The 17,817-nt window shown below is 34.1% G+C and overlaps 2 protein-coding genes across 2 annotated transcripts in view; both read left to right on the forward strand.

The window, feature by feature from the left end:
* Positions 1-13,559, forward strand: part of LOC117113147 (intraflagellar transport protein 27 homolog) — a 15,091-nt gene extending 1,532 nt beyond the window's left edge. The window contains exons 2-7 of the mRNA XM_033256399.1: positions 5,601-5,680; positions 7,376-7,435; positions 9,459-9,518; positions 11,364-11,478; positions 12,529-12,638; positions 13,186-13,559. Of these exons, the coding sequence (XP_033112290.1) occupies positions 5,601-5,680; positions 7,376-7,435; positions 9,459-9,518; positions 11,364-11,478; positions 12,529-12,638; positions 13,186-13,287 (527 nt within the window). The 3' untranslated portion in view covers positions 13,288-13,559. The remainder of the gene's footprint in view (positions 1-5,600; positions 5,681-7,375; positions 7,436-9,458; positions 9,519-11,363; positions 11,479-12,528; positions 12,639-13,185) is intronic.
* Positions 13,560-17,427: 3,868 nt separating this feature from the next.
* The window catches only part of LOC117113134 (centrosomal protein of 89 kDa-like), a 24,696-nt gene continuing 24,306 nt past the window's right edge, over positions 17,428-17,817 (forward strand). The window contains exon 1 of the mRNA XM_033256381.1: positions 17,428-17,510. Coding sequence (XP_033112272.1) covers positions 17,469-17,510 — 42 coding nt within the window. The 5' untranslated portion in view covers positions 17,428-17,468. The remainder of the gene's footprint in view (positions 17,511-17,817) is intronic.

Here is a 17,817-nt window from a genome sequence, read left to right on the forward strand (position 1 = left end):
CAAAAATTGAGTTTATATTATATTTGGGTAGATCACATTATAAGCTTTCATTTGGACTTTGAATGGCTTCCCTACTAATACTATAAGTAAATTTAGAGATGTGAGCATTTAAAGTTTAGGTGTATAAGAACCACGTTTTGAGAAAATCGGCCTCAAAGAAAAACTAACCTGTACCAATAATATGACTGAATTACAGAATATGTACGGAGAACACTGTTTTGGCAAGAAAATTCACTTTCAAAGTATACAATCATAAAATATATGTATCAAGTTATTCAAAAACATTAAAATAAAAATTTTGTAAAAATGTTGACTTTTGCCTGTTTTGGTGAATATCTCAATATGATTTCACCAATGATGCGTCTCATTTCGTGGTGAGACCTCACATTTGTTATTTTATATAGCCATATAGCCAGCACGGCTGGCCATGCCAATAACTCCAAAACGGTTATTTGCACGGCAGGCCGTCTGAATAACTCCAGAACGATTAATTGCACGACGGCTGGCCATGCTAATAACTCCAAAACGGATATTTGCACGGCCAGCATTGCCATAAACTCTAAAACTGTTATTGGCATGGTGGGCCGTGCGAACAACTCCAAATACTGTTTATATTTTTATTTGAACAGTCATTGTTTTTTTTGCTTCCTAGCCAAGCCCACTCCTTTTGCACAGACTGAATTTTAGATTTTGAATTAGCCTTTTCACAAGTAGTCTCAGCTATTGTTTAGTTTTCAACCAATCAGCAGCAAGAATCACTCACCCAAAACATATAGGTATTTTCCTTTTTTTTTAAATTTCTGCAGATATTATTCTCCTAAAGACAATCAAAGCAGCTCAATCGAAAAGTCAAGATATTCTCAACCAACAACAAACACTCCTTTTCAGATCGCAACGTAATTTAATATGAATTAAGAAATGACAATCTTTTGAATGTTAAATTCATATAGCTAGTCCTCCAATAATACATAGTTATGAACTAACATTCATTCTTGTTTAGTGTATGATATCATAACCAATAAGTTAATATTTAGCGTATGACAACCTTTAGAATATTAAATTCATATAACTAGTCCTCCAATAATACATAGTTATGAACTAACATTCATTCTTGTTTAGTGTATGATATCATAATCAATAATCTAACAATATGACCAAACCAAAGTTAAGTACTAGTTATACACGAAAACAAATAGGCCTACTCAATTAGCTAACGTCATGATATAACCTACATCAGAATTATGATATCCATTAGCAGTAATTAATTCATATTAAAAAATGGTCATATCCGGCTAACACTCGTCATACTGGATACAAATGCGACCTATGACATTCATGTTCATACATACATTCTGTTGAGTACTTAGTAACATTCACATGATCGGTTCCAAAAACAGTAGGCACACATCTATTCTTGCATAGAGCCCAGACTTGAATTACTACTTCAACAGTCAACGGTGGACTATTGATATAAATTAATAATAAACATAGAATAATACTGATAACAATAATCACAAAAATCACACCGTCATCATCGCATGCCCATCCATAACACTTCGACCATAGCAAGTTTACGCAAAACCAGCATCAATACATATACTATGGTATAAACACGATGCAATAATCTTTACATAAATGCTGTGGTCAATCGAGTTACATATAATGGTAAGCATAAATATTAGCATGACAAAATATTTTCATTACTATGTTTTAAATAGCCATCTATACCATTGTATATCTTCATTAACTATTTTGTTTAAATCCAGTATATCAAATGACAAATGAATTTATATTTGTCAGTAGGCAAACAATTTATATCTGCTTTCTGACCACACATAAACAATTTTTTTATTGTTTATTTGTCTCCTTTCACAATTGATTATTAACCCATCAATTTAATTATTCATTTATTTATTCCATCTAATTTTTTACACACTTTTGATAGCCCATTTTTGTCTAGCTATTTGTATTGCTTTATTTTATTTTCATTTCCGCCTTTCTCCTCGCTTTTTACACTAGCCTGATTATTCTGACGAAATTTGGCCTTCACTGCTGGCCGTACAAGCAACTCTTAAACCGTTTTAGAGTTGTCAGTACGGCAGACTTTGCGAATAACCGTTCTTGAGTTATTCCAACGAACAGCCACCGTGCGAATAACCGTTTTGGAATAATTTACACGGCTTGCTGTGCGAATAACTGTTTTGGAGTTATTCGCACAGCGTGCCATGCGAATAACCACTTCCATGAAACTAATTCCCACCTTCAAGTAGGCCTAGCTTAGCGGTGATATGCTCAGAATGTTTCCAATCTTAACACAAAAACATAGAAAGTACCCATTCCCAAGAATAATTTAACTTTATTAACAATTTTTTAAGATATAATTTAATAAGACTCTGTACCCCAAGTGTTTAAATAAACCTAGGCTAGGTATAGTCTGAACCCCTCTAGGCAGCGATATGAGTGATGTGTCATCATTTAGCTTACCAAAACTTGTTGAGATAGAGGAGTCATTGCGTAGGCTTAGCTAGCCTGTACGCAAGGTGCATGCATAATGGTCACAAATTCACGATAGGCCAATATACGTAAATTGAGAAAAACAAATTTTTTTATTAAATGTAGCATAGCTCTGTTCAATCAATTTTTGTCAAACTGTAGATTACTCACATCAATGTATTCTTTCCATTGAATTAGTGTGAAACTATATTCAAAGTCAGTTGAAGGATATAATGTTTTGTGTGCTCCTAGCTAGCCTAGGCCTGATAGTAATAATGTTTATGTTGATTTGACCTGAGGTCAACATCTGTAAGTTCTGTTCATGTGACCGGTTTGCAATTTTTTTCCCGAATGATACATTTACATGAAACTCCACTCAGGCCGTCTCGACTGATCAAATAAAAAATCTCATTTTGCAGAATTCATGAGGTCAAAAGGTCATCAACCAAATATAGAACGTCTTCAAAACTTCTGAGAAACCTCGATGTCTGATTTTACAAAATACATTGATGCTACCATGCTTAGTAATAATTAATGGAATTATGGATTAATTAATTAATGAATCTGATGAAATGGTCATCAACTTGGTTATTAGAATTTAACTCTCAGAAATAATAATAATAATAACTTCATTTAATAAAGCGCAAAACAATATCCATTAAAAATGTTCACCGGTGCTGTACAGAATTTTAAAATACATAGGCCTATATACACTTTAAACATATACATACATAAGAAATAAACATTAAAAGCTACCGTAACAGAAATGATTGAAACCAATAATCATCACTACCATTAGGAAGGAGAAATCAGGGGTGATCCAGAGATGTCCAAAAGCCCCCCCCCCCTCCAAATCCGCCCTTGGAAATGTAGCTGTTCATCAGTACAATTATTCTCTTGATCCTATAGTGACAAGTATTTAGAGAATGCCCTTTCTGAGAAAGATTTCTAAATTGTCATTTGAAATTCATCCTTGAGAAAGTTAATAAAGAAAATAGATTAATGGGACTCAAAGATGTGTATTTACCTACATGGAGTTTACCTACATATGTTTTTTTTTTTATTACTATAAGGCTTTTGTTAGACCCCATGGCGAGAGTATAGTGTCTCAGTCTGGTGCTCGCATTTATAGAAACACATCGACCTGATGTGAATGTGCAACGTAGAGATACTACTATAGCCTTGTTCCTAGGTTGAAGGGTTTAAGTTACTCTGATAGGCTCCATACATTAAATACCTACAGAGGCTATAGAGGCGATATGATTGAGACATTTAAAATTGTAAATAATTACTATGATAGTTCTATCTCTAGTTTTGTACAATTGAATGTATCAGACAGAACACCTGGACACTCTTTTAAGCTGCTAAAGCAACATTCGCGTGTGGACAGAAGGGTTTTCTTTGGCAATCGCATTGTAGACAACTGGAATGCATTTTCAAATGAAGTTGTATTAGTCCCTATATTTATGCATTCACGAAATGCATTAAACTAGATAAATTCTGGAAGGATCAGCCAGTTAGGTTTGACCATAAAACAAGCATCGAGAATTCCAGGCTCAACAAATTTGGATCTGGACATAGAGCACTTTAGTCCTGCGTCCAGTATCACCTAAGTTAACCTAAGTAAGAGAGAATTAAAGGAAACAAACTCATAATTTTGAAGATAGATATGAACAAGGTGATAAAGTATATTATAATATAAACGACCCAATGGTACGGAATGAAAGGGTCCAGGGACTGTTAGTTATTGGTAAGGATAGTTCTATTGTGTATAAGACAAAGTCAAAGTACATAAATGTAGACTACAGAAAGCAAATCAAAGTAAAATAGTTGATGAAATAATAATAATTTTGATTCAAATGTACAGGTGAAAAGTAAAGAAAATAAACCAACAAATAGTGTACATGATAACAGTTATGATTCAATTGAGCATAAAAAAATGATGGAGAAAATCTGTACACTAAATCTTGTAATGAGGCAAATAATATAAACATTAATGGTTGTAACGAAAATAAAAATACTTGTGCTAGGCAATCATCCATAATCTCTAAACCACCTAATTGGCTTAATGGATATATTAATGATGATTATGAGGAAACAGTGATGCATACAGGAAGTATTAATGTTGATGAAGCTAAACTGAAAGAATTAGAAAGTTGGGAGAACAATAATGTATATGGAGGTAGATAACCATGGTCAGAAATGCATATCTACCAGGTGGCAGTATTAGCTCAAAATAGTTGGAAATTGATAAAAACGGCATTCCTACAAGCTGGAGTATCTTCTACAAAAATTTGGAAGCTAAGCAAGTGTGTTTATGGTCAAAAAAGGTAACAATCTGGTGAAGGACTTGCGCATGAGACTTCAATTGCGCATGCTTACTGTTAAACGCTTCACTTCATACAAATAAAACACAATAAAAACTACATAATCTAGATGATTGGTAAAAATGTTTAATAAGGGTTTTTGTGCAGATTACCAGAATGCCAGAAACTTCAATCAACACTGTAAACATCTTTATTTTTCCAAGAGACCCATTTTCTCCTTTGAGGAGCTTTAAATTTTAAACAGTGCATTTTTAATAATTTCAACTCGAAAATATTGGTGCAGTAAATTCTGTGTACAGTATTAATGAAAGAATTACAAAATATCAATTGTGGCAAAGACAAGCCAAACCAGTCACTTGTCGCAAAAAGCAATTTTTTGTTATTAATACAGGATTAATGGTGAAAATAATAGATATAAAATGGTAAATGAACCCTTTAAATCTGCATTTCCTGAAGTTACAAGTGTTTAAACACTGAACATTATTAAAAATCAGCCATCAAAGGTTATGATTTCAGCCATTTCTCAGGCAGAAACCATCAACAAATTGTTAAAAATTGTTGTTTTAATATTGAAAATGAGCAAAATAACAGTATATTATGATTTATAGATATATAAAAATTAGCTTAGTGCAATAAAATAGAAAAATTCTGACATTTCAGCGTATTTTGGCTAATATCTCGAAACATGATTTGCGACGAATGACTGGTTTGGCTTGTCTTTGCCACAGTTTGAATTTTCTTAGATATTTAATAATATATTAAATTCATGGTTTATTGCAGGTAACGCTACTGTTGGTAAAAGTGCACTTACCCAAGTATTTCATAGTGATGGAAGCCACTTTCCTAAAAGTTATGCAATGGTAAATATTTAATTAATTTATTGAAAATATATAATTCAAATCACATTGATTGTAGATTTCATGAGTGATTTTTTGCTTTTCTTAAAGTAATAACTTTCCTTCATACTAAAAAATCAGTTGTTACAAGTATTTTAATGCACAGTTTTTGGTTAACTCAGTTGTTTTTGAAGTAGCAATAGTTGAAATTTAGAATAAAAGGTTTCTTGTTTTATTCACTTTTTGTTTTATTCTTGTTTTTAATTTAACTCAATTAAAGAACATTTAATGTGAAGATATCATCAATCTTGTGGGGTGTAGTTGTTTAGCTTAGTGGTTAAGATGCCTGCCTTCTAGTCCCAGGGTCAATTCCTGTGCCAGCAAGACTCTATCTCACAGCTAAACACAACTGCACTCTCCAAGACTCATATACAGACTTGATTTAAAAAGAGCATCGTCCATCCTGTATTTGACAAGTTACTCGATGTTCAATGCAAATAAAATTTAAAATAATTATACACTTACCGTTGAAATTTCAGAAGATGTTTTTACCAGGGAACTCGATAGTTAGGCCCAAAAAAATATATATATGTTGTGTTGCCCTCCGCGACCAACCTAAATTGTGTAGATAATTTTTTTTTTTGTTCAAAAGTCTTCCTTTATCTCAAGTACAAATTTGAGGAATACCACTTCCCAAGTTAACATTTAGAACTTAAAATCTAAAACAGACATGTATTTTTACGAAAATCAGGCCATAGTAGCATGTGTAAAATCGGTAAAATAGAAGCCATAATTTTGAGAACCGAGTGCGACGACGACAATGTTTGCACGCAACATCGGATCTCTCGCGCTGAGCTGTCAAGCAACGGCCAGATCTAGGCCTACCCTATTTTTTAGTACTGTACAATAAGTGGTTGCTTAAATCAAAAATCATATTCATTACTTTACGGTATATTGGACAGTAAATAAAAACAGGCTTAGGTTTAGCCATCGCTTTAAATTTTAGGCTCTGTTACGGTTTTAGATGGGCCAACCATGAACAAAATTTTTTTTAATTTTCTGCGAAGTTGACTTTAATTGTACTACATAGGGGGCTCTTGTTTGGACATTTCTCGTAGCCATAGCGTGGTTTTGTTTGACCTGCCCGTGTGTGATCGTGTGGATCAGATACACAAACTATTTTACGTTTCGAAGTCAAATAAATCATTCTTGAAACTGATTTATTTTTGTTAAATTTATTTCAATATACACTTGGTTAGTATTTATTCCGTCATTACTTTGTGAATATTTTTGTGTTTTGCAAGCTTACCATTGTTCTATTGTGGTGCCTACGAGGCCTTGGGCCTAGGGTGTTCATAATAGGGCGTGCAGTTTGAGGCCTATCCTATTTAAGGTATTACTAAAAATACTAAACAAACAAAAAATTTGACGATCTCAATTTTTTCCATTTAAGAGCAACACAACAATTTTTTTTTTGGCCTTATGTTTTACCCACACTTTTGTACTGAATACTGTCCGCAAATAATTGTTATAAAAATTGCAAATGATTCAGCTGGAAATTATTTGATCTCTTATCCTCTAAATAATTAATCTAACATTAATCGTTATATATCACTAAGTTTGTGCTAGTGGCTACTGCTTCCACTATACTCACCAGCAGCTGTAAATCTGTAATTGAATGTATGGTATTGTTGTTTAATAAAATGTATTTACCCGTAGACGATTGGTGTTGAATTGTGTGTCAAGACTGTTCACATTCCAGAAACAAATGATGCAGTGGTAAGTACAACATCAATGTCTTGTAGACCTGTTCCACAACCTGTTACTGGTGACCAAATAAATTTTGTCTAGTTGCACAGTGGCTTAATATTTCAGAAGTAGTTTCAAAATCAATTGGTTTAAAGGAAAGTTTAGCAATTTTATTTAGTTTTAGAGCTGATTCAGTTACATAACTATAATATCCCATTTTTTAAATTATGAATCTTGTGCATGATGTAGACTCTCTCAACTAGAAATTTGTGATAGCGCCACAAGTGCATCACTCGATCCATCCATGGTTTAGCAACATTAAATGGCGCAGTCAATCTTTCAGTGAATGGAAATATTCTTTCCATTGAGCGAATTAGAAACATTATTTGTTTTATAAGGCATCGAACATAGATCCCTATCATTTGATATTTTATGAAAAAAATAGAATTGTATTGTATTAGGTTGAGGCATGCAATGCACAAAATGAATGGAACCAAAAATGGATGAAATACATTTTCATGAGTGAAAAATAGTGTTAATAAGCAATATGTCACATTATACGAAATTCACCATTCAAATGACACAGATCTGTTTAGGTGTGTTATAATATCGAATGGCTCATGTAGACAAAGAATAAGAGAAAGTGAGCAAGACATTGAATGTCAAAGATAGAAGGAGTGAACATAGTGCCTGCAGATAGCCAGCTGTACAACATTAAGTAGTTCTTTATCAAGTGGTACTACCTTTAGTTTTCCTAGCCCATCTTGTGGCCAAATGTGCAGATCAAAAATAAGTCTCTTTAGTGTTGAATCAACAACGAGGACGACAATGCCGACGATGTTGACAACAACAACAGGTTTTATACCGCACCTTTTGACAATGGATACAAGGCGCTGGCAATGTTATTATTATTACATCTGGTCATTGGATCCATATAGCAATCCGGTACTAAGTGCAACCTCCCCCACTCCCTGAATATTTTGTTTATTTATTTGAACATATAATCGGTGGCACTCAATATCAATTGGTGCGTTCGTACAAAAAAAAAAAAATGATGGAGTAAAAAACAATAAGGAAACCAACTCAACATCAATGAAACTTGAACTGGGGCTGCAATGGTAACAGCTAGGTTGAAATGGGTTTTAATCCATGAGTCATAGAACCAGACCCTGTGGAGGAGGAGTTGTTTATTTGGTAACTTATGTTGCATCAAAATAGTAAATACCAAGATAAGTGTGGAAGTTGTTTGGCAGGTCAGCTGGAGCATAGTAGTTTTTGACATTGATTATCAAGACAGCTTGCCTGCTTATACATTCACTGTACTGATTATAATAACAATAATAATAATAAATTGGAGAATTTGTATAATGCCTGTTAAAAAAATAATTTTTTGTCACTGGCGCTTAAAGATAAAAGAGTTATTGATTAAAGAGATAGGTTTGAAGGAGGGTCTTGAATGCATTAGTATCAGAAGTTGATCTAAGAATAGGTGGAAGAGAGTTCCATAATTTCGGAGCGGCAAAAGAGAAAGACAGTTTGCCAGTACAAGCATGCAGCACTCTGGGGACAGATAACCTGAGAGAATTTGACTGTCTTGTGGAACGTGAAGATAATTGTTGTGAGATTGATGAAGAAAGATAGTGTGGGGCGTGGCCATATATGCATTTATGAGTGAGAAGAATAATTTTGAAGTTTAGGCGTTTACATATCGGTAGCCAATGAAGGTCTTTGAGGATAGGTGAAACATGATCACGAAGTTTAGTGAGACAGACATGATCATTAACATGATCGTCAAAGGAGATGTACAGTAGTTATCAAGTTTCAAATCTAGATAATTTTTTTGAATCCTGACACTGAATAGTTTGTCCATTGTAACTTATTTTAAAGTCTAGAATTGTAACTTTTAGATCCAAAAATGAAGCATTCCATTTTTTGAGAATGCATGGACAACTTATTTTTGACAAACCATTCATTGCATGATTCCATAACATTACTTAGTTTAAATTGGATAAATATACATAACAATACATTAATACTGTATTTTCTTATATAGGAATTATTTCTGTACGATTCAGCAGGGAAAGAAACGTTTTCTGATTATGTCCATCAGTTTGTAAGTATACATCATCAATTCATACCAATTAAAATATTATCAACAACAATCGATAAAATTAATTTTCAGTACAATTTAACACTGATACTTTGCCACCTAATGCACTAAAAACCTATCAGTGTTGATCAATGGTTATCAATATTTATTGATATACTGTATGTCATTGCCATCAATACAGTGATATGAGTGCCCAGCATAATACTGTACCTGTTCATAATTAATACTTTGCTTTTCTTCAATATTGTATACAACTGTATTAATGCCTGCAAGAGCGCACAGACTTCCGAAAATACATAAGGACTTTGATAATATTCCCCCGTTACGACCAATTATTGACACTACAGGTACAGGTTAGTACCCATTTGCGAAATTCCTTTGATAATATTCCCCCGTTACGACCAATTATTGACACTACAAGTACAGGTTATTACCCAGTTGCGAAATTCCTAGCTAATGTTTTACGTCTATTAACTGATAACACCTACGTTTTAAAAGATTCGTTTGACGCTGCTCATCGTATCAAGGAGATACCCTCTCACCTTTATCATGCCGGTTATCGTTTTGCATCATTTGATGTAGAATAAGTTTTTACTAATGTTCCATTAAATAAAGGTAATTAATATTGTGCTGGACAGAGTATATAATCAAAAACTGATAACCACCAATCTTAAGAAAACCACTCTACGTAAATTACTTAAGGATACATGCACCAAAACGATATTTTCATGTAATAATGAGTATTATAAAAAATGTGATGGAGTATCAATGGGTTCTCCTCTTGGTCCTGTACTATAATATTATTATGACCGATTTAGAACAGACCATTATTCCTAATTTTGAACAATTGGGAATTATTATTATTACAGTATTATTAAAAAAAGTTTTATACACGGTTTGTTGATGATACTTTAGTTCTTGCTAAGCCCTCTGATCCCTTAATTCGTTTCATTCACAACTTTAGTTCACTTTTGAATCATTTGAAAATAGTGATTCAATATGGTACACACAATATTGGGATTTACCGTAAGAGTACGTACACGGGCCAGTGTGTTCATTTCAATAGCTTTACCCCTGGAACCACAAAATATCATGAATACGCAGTTTGTACACACGGGCTCACAAAATATGTACTCCCGGTGATTCATTACAAAATGAACTCAAACAAATCAAACAATTTATGTCTTGGAATGGCTACCCATTAAGAGTTATAAATCGACTATTTGGTAAATTATCTTATAGGCTTGGTAATAATGTACAGAATGTTAATGATGATGACTTGGTTGAAATTTGGGTACATTTGCCATATGGTTTTGCTTTGGAATTTTTCATTTATAATGATAATAACAATTATCCTCATTAATTCATACGCAATTCAGCCTTAGTCACTGCTATGTATGTTTTTGATGTTGAAATTTTTAAATAAATATACTCAAATAACAAAATAGGGAATTTTTTATGACGTCATCGCCTTGATTTTACGTTTGTAAAATCGGGAATTCGTTAAATTGGGGTTGGTAATTGAGGGTTTCTACTAAATTATGTTTTGCTGTGCATGGTTATACCCATTAGCTTGGACTTCCAGCAGACAATTGATAATACAGTAGTAAAAACATCCTAATGTCAAGAATTATGTAGAAGATTGTTTGTATGAAGTGGGATATATATATAGCTCATATACCGATTTCTATGCGCTGAGAGAACCGAAAAGATAAAAAGGGATAAACTAAACAGTGGATCAATCTAAACTAAACTTGGAACCAAGAACCAAAACACAGACACGATTGTTTATTTTCCATGAGGTTCTTGCTATTTCATAATCAGTAAGTCTAATTATATATTTTCCAGTGGGATCAGCCATCAGTGACAATGGTAGTCTTTGATGTCACCAATCCAGACTCATTTAAAAGTTGTAACAAGTGGATTGAGCGTGTGCGTGCTGCTGCCGGTCAGGATATTCCAGGTAAAGTATTTGCATCTATCCAGGTGTAACTAGATTTAGTTAGGCTTCCCCAACGATTGGGATATAGCCCCCTTCTCTGTTACTGAAAGTAAGTGGTGGTGCTGTCGGTGGTATTTCGAATTCCTGGATCTGCCACTGTTAATATGGATGTCAACATTTTAGTAAGCATTGAATTGCTAATTTTAAAGAATAAAAATATAGCATATATAGATAAAAAGTAAAATAAATATCAACTTCAAGAGAGGCATTGATAAAAGAAATTAATTTTTTTCTAATTAAATTTTGACTACAAAAATCTTACATAATTACATGTCAATTTTAACCCTTTGAGGTTCGACTGGTAATCAACCCAGGTCACTAGGGGCCAACTGTCTGAAAGGGTGTGGCGGGGGTCTGACAAACTCCAGCAGGAGCTCTGAGGAATTTTGAGCCAAGCTTCTCTGACACAATCTACAATGTAATAATAAAGAAAAAGAGAGCAGCTTAGCTCAGTCAGTTAATCTGGTGGTAGCACTGAAACGTGGAGATCTTTACATCCACGGTTCAATTCCCATCCCTGCCTGTCCTTGTGTTTCAGCTGGAGGGCTGAAATACAAGTTACAAATAGCGCACCTTCTTTCGGATGAGACGTTTAAGATGTTGGTCCTGTGTGCATTTATGGCCCATGTGCACGTTAAATGCAGTAAACTCTTTGGAAAAGAGTAGGGGATTGTCTTCCCGTGTACTGTCAATCACCACCAGAAGGACCCCACTAGACTGTCATTGGCTATCCTTGGTGTTTACACCGAATAAATCCAATCCAAACAATTGGGCTATTTTTTTTTTTAAAACCTTGTCAAAATAATAAGGAAATGTCAATTTTATTTTTTATTCATTCCCCTAAAATATTTTAACTAACAAATATATCCTGAGTTTTTGTAAAAGCATGATCACATCGATAGATATTATAGCAGGCATATTTTATAATTAGTACAGTATTTAATATATTTTCACAAAACAACCAAGACTTGGCCCATTTTGTGTTTATATTCTATTTCCTTTCACTTGTAGCTGTTCTCGTTGGAAACAAAATTGATTTGGAAGGAAGGCGAAATCTGGGTTCCAACACAGCAGAAGAATATGCTAACCAGAAAGGCATCAGATATTTTGAATGTTCTGCTGTAAGTCATAAGCATTATCAGTTAAAAATTAGATTTACATATTTGAAAGAAATTTTAGACCTACAAGTCTACAAGAGACTATGAAAATATCAAATATAAATATTGATAAAACTAATTGGACCTATAGGCTTACTGCAAAAGTAATAGTACTACGTGCTAACCAGAGCCTTCTACAGAGAGGCTGGGGCGTAGTTTCACCCAAGGATGAATATGGTGATGTTTACGGTAGAAAGGTCACCAACTAATGAGATAAACTGTATTGATGATGAAAGTGCTCATACATATTGGTTCACGTGTGTAGTAATGGAAAATTCTTTAGTGTTTGTTTAAAAGAATCCTTATTTCTCACAGGAATTTTAATTCATTTACTTCTAAGACTCTGTCCAGAGTACAAAAAAATGACTTATGTAATGTGTTCTTATATTATGAGCATGATGAAAATTTGATAGTGTGTACTGTATACAGCTTTAACATTGAGCATGACAACATATTAGTTTTTCACTGCTACAATGTAATGAAGGATTACGAATGTTTTTAACTCTTACAGAAGGAGCAAGAGAATGTGGATGCACCATTTTACTATCTCGCAAATGAATTTTACCGTCTGTACCAAAGCAAAATTGAGATAATGAAGACACTATCAGAATAATAACAAACCCATACAAGATGAAGCTAAATGGGGAAAACTGTGTGTTGTACAGCAATATTGTCAAGTTTGAAGGGAACATAGTTTGAAAATAAAACTTGAATAAGCAATTATTTTCTGGAGAATAAAAATGAGAGAAGGCAGGGAAGAAAGGAAAGAAGGCAATAATGGCTCTTCTATTTCTTCGTCAGTGCCTGAAATAGCACCTTGAGCATTTCTTCAAAGTTGATATTAGCGCTATACAAATCTTATTTATTAAATGTAACATGACAATATCGCCTTGTAAGTCATCACCTTGTTATCTCAATGGCATATGTATTTTTAACGAACTTGCTTTTGTAGTGATCATAGGTTGCTACCTTATATTACTGTTGCTACGTGGGTAGACAGTTGAAATATTGTTGTATAATAGCATTCTAGTAGACATTCTCCAAAGTGATATAGATGTATGGAGTGTTCCTTATTAGGCAAGACTTTTTTATACTTTGATTATCAAACTTATTTTTATGAAGATCATCGGAGAAGGGTGGAAACAAATAGAATCAAATTTTGTTTGCTTAATAGCAAAATTCTAAAAGCATCTAAGGCCAAGCAAAGAGTATAAATAGAACAAGAGAGCAAGTCCCATTCGTAAAAACGTCACTCCTGTGTAGGACGCCCACTAACGGTTGTATATTCTTTTTATTACCCAGTGCAGCGCTGCGCAGCGCGGTAGAAGTACGCCCGCTATAAACTCAGTAAGCAGAAAACAAAAAGTACAGTATCTTGTGGAGAACAGATAAACAGACAAACCGACCGTGCGCGGTGGAGTACTGGGTAATAAAACACATACAAGCGTTAGTTGGCGTCCTACACTAGCTGCGTATGGGCGTATCGTTTTTTTACGCTCTCAATGAGCGTTGTTGGCTCTCTTGTTCTATTTATACTGTAAGAGAAAGTAAAACAAAAAATTATTTTGATGGAAAAATGAAATTGTAAAAAAATGTAAGATCCTATCAAAAAAATTGCAAAAAATTACTTTTACACAATAATATTAGGGATTGTCAATCAAAATAACATATGGATAATAACATTTTGGTTTTGGCATCAAAGTACAACCGGGTCCAGGCCTGTTCATCATGAAGAAAAATCCCCTGAGCTCCCCTGCTTGCGCCACCACTGTTGCAAGGTGTACATTGTAGAGCTGGGTGTAAACATATTTGGCCAACCTACAAGCAAAATGTTCTTTGTTGTGTCACACTAAACAGGTTTGTGAGCTTTTTGGACACCAGCTCACTAGATACAGTTTATCTTGATCCACAAAAATTCAGATCTGTGTATTTAACTCAGATCTATATATTTTCAATTCGATTAAACATTATTATAGGCCTGTACTGTAGATATAGAAAACTTGGTTATGTGAAATCTCAGTGAAATCTGACCCGCTCGGGGTCAGATTTCTAAAGATAGCTAACAGAAAAGACAGTTACTTCAGGCACAGAGATATAGGCAATGAGGTCATCGTTACAAAGGTAATGATGTACCTTGAGAACCAATTTCAAGCACAACATATTTGCTACTGTACAGTGTATTTTTTATTCCCTATCAGTCAAGTGTTTTACCAAATTTATGTCATAGAAAATGTTGGATGTTCATAATTAATATATCTTGCAGAGACTGCTTTTATTTTATGTGTATAAATTGTGTGTAAAGAATGTCTGAAATATAGTGTTCTTATTCAAACAGAATGCCTGTTCAGTGCAATATCTTGTTTGTGACTCTTAAAGTTTTGTTAATAGTCTGACCTTTGTTGACCATTGACCACTGAAATAATTAACATACTGTATTTAGACCATGCTGAAGTTAATTTTATACCTCCTTGGTTGAAGTTCTGGTGTTTGACTATTAATGATTACACTTTTTTTAAAAATAAGAACACATTTTATAAGAACACTGAGGCTGAAATTGCTTAAACAATAAGAACAAATTGAGGCTGAGTTAAATTCCAAATGATTTTTTTTATTTAAAAGTCTATAAGAAAACAACACTAGTAAAGCTCTTAGTAGTCTTGACTTTACCGTACCAGTAGTTGTGACAGTCAGTAATATACTGCTGTACAATTAGAGTTTCTATATTAAATAACTTAATACAGTAAGAACATGATTATACACCTGAAATAGGCAGAAATGGAGCCTGGGAAAAATTTTACAATATAGTTATTAAAAAAAAAAAATTTTGGCTTTTCGATATTGAAATGTATTGCAAATAATAGTATACAGACCAAAACACAAACTAATACTGCACATGAGCATAAACACGAAAAACATACACACACCTGTACATGATAAATCCATAAGTGTTTATCAACTTTTTTTTTTTCAGAATTATTTGGGGACGTACTGAGTATTCGGTGCGATAACACGTCAGGTAGGGCAGAACATCCTGACGAAAACTCGCATTGAAATGTACAGTGGCGTAATGCCTATGCGCTCTCATGCAGCGGTCCGCAGGGTCCCCGAATTCTAGGGGCCCCGAAGTGGCCCTACCCTTAAGTTCCTCGATCTAGCACTTTGACCAAAAAGGACTTTGTTGATAAATAGCACCATAATGTGTCTCTGAAATCTACTGTGGGGCATATGTCATAATTATAATTATTATTATTTTATGTCTGTAAGTGCCATTTCCGGCCAACAGTACAGTTTTGGTTGATTTGATGGGATTCAAATTGATACATTGGAACGTTCCAATTATTATTGTTATCTATGAGCTCATCTTCAACGTACAATTTCTTTCAGTCTAATTTAATGAAGGGCAGTAAAAAAGAAATGCCATTAATAATAATCATAATGCCATCACTATGATCTCACCAACTTGAGATTCGTCTTTCTAACAGTAAAATATAAGAGTGTAATTTAATGCAAGCACACTTAAAATCTAAAGTTTTATGTTTTTCTTAATAATCTGAAAGGGAAGATTTGTGATCAAGATTACTTATCGGTTGAATACAAGCTTCTTTTATTATTTTATTTACAATAGAGTTGGTCCAATTTTCGATGTAATCGGAAGCGGAACCAGCGCCCCCCTCCCCTCCCCCCACACTTTGGCAAATGGAGATTTTTGTATGGTCGGAAAGAAAAAAGAAATTCGAGAAACAGAGGAAGAGGGAAAAAGGAGGAAAGGGAGCGGAAAGAGAGTGTTTATCCATTTTCCTGAACGAATTACATTTTCTCGCAATTTACATCGGCGGATCTGGGAGAATCATGGGTCCTTACCCTTAGGCAAAAAAATAAATAAATAAATAAAAATAAAAGAATATAGACCTACCTTATCAGAACCCACCGTGAGCTGAATTTTTTATGTTACCTATACAAGAAAATTAGAAGTCGGGAAAGCTCATTTCCCACCATCTAGGAATTAAAATTTTCTTGAGGAAGGACCTCTGAACCCCTTTTATTTTGGGGGTTCATCGATTCATGGAAAAAAGAATACGTACACAACATATGTATACCGGTTCACACAAATAGGCCTATTTACTGTAACAAGAATGAGAAAATTTTACCTTACCGTTTTCAAGGGGGAAAGCCTTGAATTTTGAAGAATTTTAAAGTCATTAAAAGACACTTCAGAAGTCGTGGGAAAGTTCATTCCCGCTATTTAGAAATCAACATTTTTCCGGGGAGAACCCAACCCCCTAGCTTTCTTTTTGGGGTTCATTGATTCCTGGAATTGTTTTCAAGAGGGGAAAACTTTAAATTTTGAAGAACTTAAACGGAATTAAAAGGCACCTCAGAAGTCGAAAAAGCTCATTTCCCGCCATCTAAAGGATGGAAATTTTGCTGGGGGAAGAACCCCTGCATCCATTTCTCTTTGGTGTTTATCGATTCATGAAAAAAGGAATACATATGCAACTACTCATTTTTTTCTATATGTAGGCCTATACACACATAAAACAGGCCTATTAATACTGTTATAAGAATGAAAAAGTTTACCTGACCGTTTTCCGGACCCCCTTCCTTTTTGAGGTTTTTGGGAAACATTTTGACCCCATCCCTAATTTTGAACCCAGACCTCTGATTCATATTCCCATTCATCGACGTCGAAAACACATCTTAAGGACACTACCGGCGTTCCATACGCGGGATGAAACGTTGAATCCGTCTGTGATTCAAAAAGCATCAAAACTTGATCAAAAGCATCACTGAAACATGGCTGGCAAGGAAAAAAAGAAGAAAGGAAAGAACAAGTTTGTAAGTAAAGTACTCTTTTTTGATTATCAAAATGAAGACAGCAGTTTGAATCATATTATAAGGAATACGTTGTAAAAATGTCATGTATTATTATTTCACTGCGACTCTATAGGACGCATTTTTTTGTAATAATTTTAGTGGTTGGATGGTAGGCTAGGCCTAGTTCAGTTGTTGCTATGCGATGATGGACGCTAAAAAATTATCAAAAATCAATTTATGTTTTTAATAATTATAACTCGGCCTAGGGCCTAGTCTAGGAAGCTTTTGCCTGTGCTGGCGTAAAGTAGACCTAGCCGGTAGTCTTAGG

Source organism: Anneissia japonica, unplaced genomic scaffold, assembly GCF_011630105.1.
Source record: "Anneissia japonica isolate Jap-2015-1 unplaced genomic scaffold, ASM1163010v1 scaffold1812_len1207588_cov181, whole genome shotgun sequence".
In the NCBI taxonomy this organism is placed as follows: Eukaryota; Metazoa; Echinodermata; class Crinoidea; order Comatulida; family Comatulidae; genus Anneissia; species Anneissia japonica.